Source organism: Maniola jurtina, chromosome 19 (assembly GCF_905333055.1).
Source record: "Maniola jurtina chromosome 19, ilManJurt1.1, whole genome shotgun sequence".
NCBI classification, from domain to species: Eukaryota; Metazoa; Arthropoda; class Insecta; order Lepidoptera; family Nymphalidae; genus Maniola; species Maniola jurtina.
Window position 1 is genome coordinate 335,124 of NC_060047.1, and position 6,000 is coordinate 341,123.

The window sequence follows — 6,000 nt, forward strand, 5'->3', positions numbered from 1 at the left end:
TAATTGCTTAAAACGCACGTTAGCTCCGAAAAGTTAGAAGTGCGTGTTCGGAATCGAACTCCCGATCAGCTGACCAGTTAACCGCTAAGCTATCCCTCTTTTTTTGTAATGTAACATCACTTGACAGGTCAATGAGCTTGACTAAATAATATAAGTTGCTGGTACCAGTCAGTTTGCCATGATAAGGTCCAAAAGGGACATGCCAACAAATGTAGGTAGACGCCCTATCTAAAAAGATAGATAGCATCTATTTGCATGGGTTCCAGATATATGAGATTTATTTTCTCCGTGCCTTATTATCATATTTTATTGCCATTGTATGCGAAAATTTAAGGGTATGTTGACCTGTTTTATGGGGTCGTTAAATAAGGAAACCAAAGTTTTGCCCAGCCCTTTTTTTCTTACCTGACCGTTTGTCGGTTTCTCAGTCATTTTAAAAATAAACCAACTATAAGAGCTATAACACTGAAAGCACAGCTATAATCATCATAGTCAACCCATCGCCGGCCCACTACAGAGCACGGGTCTCCTGTTAGAGTGAGAAAGGCTTGGGTCACGCTGGATAAGTGCGGATTAGCAGATACCTTTACACACCGTTGAGAACATTATGGAGAACTCTCAGGCATGTAGGTTTCTTCACGATGTTTTCCTTCACCGTTAAAGCAAGTTAAAGTAAAGATGTTACTGCTTCAAACACCATAAATATTTGTAGCATCAGAGGAACTGTCAATGTGGTGATCCGTGCGAAGGCGCAGTGAGTTCGCTAGCTACATTAGAATTTGTAAACGATTTAATGTTACAGTGTGGAGTAAGTTCCCGTAACTAATGGGCATACATTAATCTTTCGGACGCTGCCCGCCGCCGCACAAGACACCAGTGTTAAACGATGCGGTTTACCCCGGCTTTACCCCTCTGCTACTCTCTGTTATCTCTCACATTACAACATTTTTTGGGTTCCGGACCTCAAAAGGAAAATGAGAATCCTTATAGGATCACTTTGTTGTCTGCCTGTCTAAAAGTTCCCTAACTTTTAATAAAAAACTTGTGGTCGCATATATTTTATTATTGAAGGACAGTTTGTGGCCATTTAGAATCTAGATACTCCTACATAATTTCATTTTTTATTATGCAATTGACAGAATTGACTAATGTAGAACCTATCGCCTAATGGAACCCAAAAAAACCGGCCAAGTGCGAGTCAGACACGCGCTCTGAGGGCTCCGTACTCGAGTATTTTTCCAACATTTTGCACGATAAATCAAACACTATTATACATAAAAATAAATAAAAATCTGTTTTAGAATGTACAGGTTAAGCCCTTTCATATGATATATATAATTTTTTTTAAATGATGTAACCACAAATTCGCGGTTTTCAGATTTATTCCTGTACTTGTGCTATAAGACCTACCTACCTGCCAAATTTCATGATTCTAGGTCAACGGGAAGTACCCTATAGGTTTCTTGACAGACACGACGGACAGACGGACAGACAGACAGACAGAAAGACAACGAAGTGATCCTATAAGGGTTCCGTTTTTCCTTTTGAGGTACGGAACCCTTAAAAGCGTTAATTCAATCGCGAGCTCTATTAGCGACTGTAGCATCTCTGTGAAGGTTGACCCCCCGCAGCATCCAGCCCCTGCCTGGCTGGCTCCGCTCGCCGCCCTTGGGCCGGTCGTGCGCATCCGCCAGCTGGGCGAGGAACATGCGTCGTGGGCGCGCGGAGCTGTTGGCGCTGCTGCCGTGCACCAGCAGGTACGAGAAGATCACCACGTCTCCAGCTTCTGCGATCACAGGCGTTGCACCCTCGATTGGGAACTTTTTCTGAACATAGATACATCGTCACCATCAGTGTGTTATACCCATTATACCCGTATTCACAATCACTACTATGAGGTCTCACAGTGCGCTCAAAGGCATAATGTAGGTTTCACCAATCAGATCATTGTAAATTGACGTGACACAGTAATCTGATTGGTGGAACCTAAAAGCGTTCGAGCCATCATAGTAATGATTTTGAATACGGGTATTACTGTCTTATTGTTTGGAAACAAGTTTCTTTTACAGGAGAGAGGTTACAAAGGGAAAACCCTACTTTACTAAAATTAATAGAATCGGGTTAGCAGGCTGCACCTATTATAATTTTTTTAAAACTAAATAGTCATGCACTTGACTGCAATCTCATCAAATCGTAGATGATGATGCAGCCTAAGATGCGTGTTTGCCTAGAACATATCTATTTACTCTTCGTTTGAATTTGAGTACTTAGTGTAGATTGAGGTAGGATAGGCCATCTGCCATATACTTAGCTGCAGATATACTTACCTAACCACGATGTATCCTAGATACTTAGACTCTACCTTATTACATAAGCGGATTAGTGTGAATATTTATTTTCACGCTGAGGACGTAAACCGACCTATTTCAAAGAAAAAATGTCCTGAACATTAAATAGGATGGGCGCAAAACCACCCCTGCTTCAAAATTGCTAAAACTGACAAAAAAGGGTTGCCCAAGTCTAATCCCCGACCTCTTTTACGCTACAAGCTTGGTAGACTAAAATGCTGATCTACGATCTCATCCCGCGGACCTTTCATATCGAAATTCTTCGGTCAATAGGCGCAATATAGCCTTTTACCCCGACTAAATAGTAGCTTCGCTTGCCAAATATGAGCACTTAAAAAGGCATTATTCACACTGAACCATACATTACTGAATCCTAGCAAAAATATTTTTGAATGTTTTGTTTGGGTTGTAATAGATCTGAGATTTCGTACTATAGCGTGGTAGCAGTAAGTATAAATCGCATGCTTATTAATTTAAGAAAACTGAGTCCTAACTTCGATCAAAGTTTCAATTAGGTTTACAGTAAAGTTTCAACAGCTTTCATTCAGTTTTTGCACCTCCTGTCAAATATTTCTTCTTATAAATATATAGCTGTTTTATTTCTCCTCTTTTAAAAAGCAGTTCTCGGGTGTAGAATGGAAACTTGTCAAAAACTTCCATTTAATATTCCTACCTGGTCAACATAATGGAAGTGGCTTCCCTCCTTGGGCCCGAAGTCCTCGAGTGGTCCTAACTTGTGTGATCCAGGATACACAAACAGTCCTCCGTTCTCGGGTGTAGCTTCATCCAGGTGGATGAAAGCTGCCACCATGGAGTCCTTTTCGTAAGGGAAATAAGGATAGTCCTGAAAATCAGCGGGCAGTATTTCATAAACCATAATAAGTAAAGAATTGAAATTTCACAGAGTGTGTATTTAATTAAAATTCAAAATATTTTTATTCAATTAGAATTTGACAAGTTCTTTTGAATCGTCAAAAGCATCCACCACTGGTTCGGAATGCCTTTCCTACCGAGAGAACCAGCAAGAAACTCGGCGGTTGCTCTTTTCAAAGATTTAATATACAATATTATGCCATGTACAAAAGCAACTGAAGTCCCGCGCATTGTTGGAGCGAGCTGCAGGTCAAATCCACGCTCTATTTATCATTTACTTAATCTTCGATTGTATAATATGCTTTTCTCAGGAGCATAGTTTATTGGTTTTTTTGAACTTGTGTAAAGGCAAGTCCAAAATCGATTGAGGAATTTTGTTATAAAAGATTATACCCATTCCCACAAATGCCGCTATAACCATTAACAACAAATAATAAAAAAATCAAAATGGCCACGGAAGTGCACCAGGCACCCAGGTGGTGCCAGGAGGAGGTTTCAGACAGATCAAAGAAGAATGAAGTTATTGATAATAATTTAGTATTTGTCCTCACCTGATGCATAGGGTAAGAAGCTCCCTTCTCCGGAGGCTTGAGGTGAGCTTTGGTGTGATGCAGCATGATGTTCTCAGTGCCCATCACGTCCTGTACAGCATCCAGCAGGTCGGCGTTGTACAGCAGCTTGCCGAACACTGCGTGATGCATCTGCAGGTTGTGGATGCCTTTCACCTGTTATTATAGACAGTTAGTTCATTTTCTGTTTTTTTTTTGGTTCCGTACTTCAAGAAAAAAAGGAACTTGAATGTAATGTAATTATTATAATGTACTTGAGGGTATTTTGATAATAAATCAGTTGTTGGTCGACCCGCCTTGTTTTACTACATGGTGGCAGCGGTGGGATTCGAACCCACGCTTCCGAAGATACTGTGTGATAAGATCACTTCGTTGTCTACTGTCTGTTAGGATCCGTCAAGGAAATGAAAACCTACAGGGTACTTGCCGTTACTCGTAAAGTCATGGAATTTTGCAGGTAGCAATTCCAGCACAAGCAAGTGAAGGGAAAAATCGGAAAACAGTGAAGTAACCACCAGTTACTTACATCACTTAAACTCGTTAATGGTACGGTCAAACCAATATTAATCTATTAGCTGACCATTACCAGTTTCGTGCAGGTGGTCAACTCCTAAGCTGGAGATTGACTTGTAATATTTTGGTGCTATGAATCGAGTTTCTGTAACTCAAACCGAAGACTGACTTGTAACTTTAGTTTCTAAATTCGTGGTGAGTGCGTCGTTCCCGAATTGAACCCGGGACCTCCCACTAATAAGACCACAGCCACAGAAATCCAAATAATATTATACCAATGCACCAGGGAAGCCGTCAAAAGTAGTTTTATACAGTAACTTACAGTATAAGGGCTGTCACTTTCTCTGAACGTATCATCACTGCCGACCCAAGAGCTCTCCGTTTTCTCTGCATTCTTCCTCCTGAACAAATTGTCGTACTCCTCCGAGACCCTCTGGAGCTCCCTCCCTTTGATCAGCTTCTTGAGATGAATGTAGCCATTATCTTTATAAAACTGAATCTGTTCTTTTGTAAGACGAACCATAATGTAGGTTAGTATAGTATAGACTGAACTAAATATAATGATATTATATAAATAAAAGGTCTGTGACCTCACCGATAACTTATTTAGTATTTTTCCCAGATAACTTAACTACTAAAGTGATTGCAATCGCAATAATAATTATTATTATAAGGTTTTAATCAAATACTTAATCTCTATGTAACGCAATGCCTGAGAGTTCTCCATAAAAAGTGTCTGTCAACTGCACTTGGCCAGCGTGGTGGACTATCGTCGAATCGACGCACGTTTCGCCCCGACACCGGAGCATGCTCAGGAGGTCGAGTGGTTTGGGATTTGTGGTGTGTATTGCTTGCTTGGTGGCTGGCTTTTCCTGCATGTTTAGCAGTGGGAGGGCCGGTGGTGCATATCGCATGCTGCATATTGAACTATACAGATTTGCCTTTTTTAGCAGATTAGTCAATTAACCTTTTGGTTCTTTGTGTATCATGGACTTCCGCAAAGTAACGTCTGTTTCCATAAAAAATATCACATTCAATTAATAAATGAACTATCAATCATATTCCGCGAATATTTATTAATCCGATGTAACTCCGCAAAGGGATAGTGAGACCCACTGAATATGCCTTTGTGCCAAGCGACGCGCATTTCACGGCGTCCGACTCCTGCACTATAATATTGAACATCACTATCACCTTCATTTGCCTTTTGAAAAACGACTGTAGCGTTCTTGTTTTAGGATTGAAAGTTCATCAAACTTTTGAAGATTATCCTGTAGTTTAGGTGTGTATTCTAAATTGATCTTAAAATTTAAAGACGGTAAGGTCGTGTTTCAAATAGTGATGTACAGAAGTTATCACGTTTTTCGTGCTGGTCGGTGATGGAGCATTCCGTTTCAGTTTTTCAGTAGGGTTGACGCATATCCAGGTTTACAGCGTTGTGTGTTGTTGTTAAGCCTTTTATATGGATTCGTTAAAAAAATAACATTTTTGTGTTTCTGCGAATGTTTTGTTTACAATTAAGCTCAACGTTAAGAGCGGATTCGAATTTCAAACCTTTGTAGGTGTAATCCCTATGGATCATCAGCTCCTGAAATGGGGGTTCCAGCTGCTCACTTAACCATCTCGCATGTGACCTTGGGGACTTAGTGTGGCCTACTTTATAGATACAACCCACAAGCAAAATATTAAGATTCTAG

General features: G+C 40.4%; 1 protein-coding gene across 1 annotated transcript; it reads right to left on the reverse strand.

Moving 5' to 3' along the window:
* Positions 1-1,465: 1,465 nt before the first annotated feature.
* Positions 1,466-4,866, reverse strand: LOC123875345 (phytanoyl-CoA dioxygenase, peroxisomal-like). The gene is made up of 4 exons (XM_045921123.1): positions 4,626-4,866; positions 3,773-3,946; positions 3,022-3,192; positions 1,466-1,826 (listed from the first exon to the last, which is right to left on the reverse strand). The coding sequence occupies exons 1-4, from the start codon at positions 4,824-4,826 to the stop codon at positions 1,575-1,577; spliced, it is 798 nt and encodes a 265-aa protein (XP_045777079.1). The 5' UTR covers positions 4,827-4,866; the 3' UTR covers positions 1,466-1,574.
* Positions 4,867-6,000: the final 1,134 nt, after the last annotated feature.

Coding starts and splice junctions, on each gene's coding strand:
- LOC123875345 (XM_045921123.1), bottom strand. CDS start 4,826: ATGGTTCGTCTTACAAAAGAACAGATTCAGTTTTATAAAGATAATGGC. Junction 3,947..4,625: donor AAAGTGACAGCCCTTATACT/GTAAGTTACTGT, acceptor CTATAATAACAG/GTGAAAGGCATCCACAACCT. Junction 1,827..3,021: donor ACTTCCATTATGTTGACCAG/GTAGGAATATTA, acceptor ATCTATGTTCAG/AAAAAGTTCCCAATCGAGGG.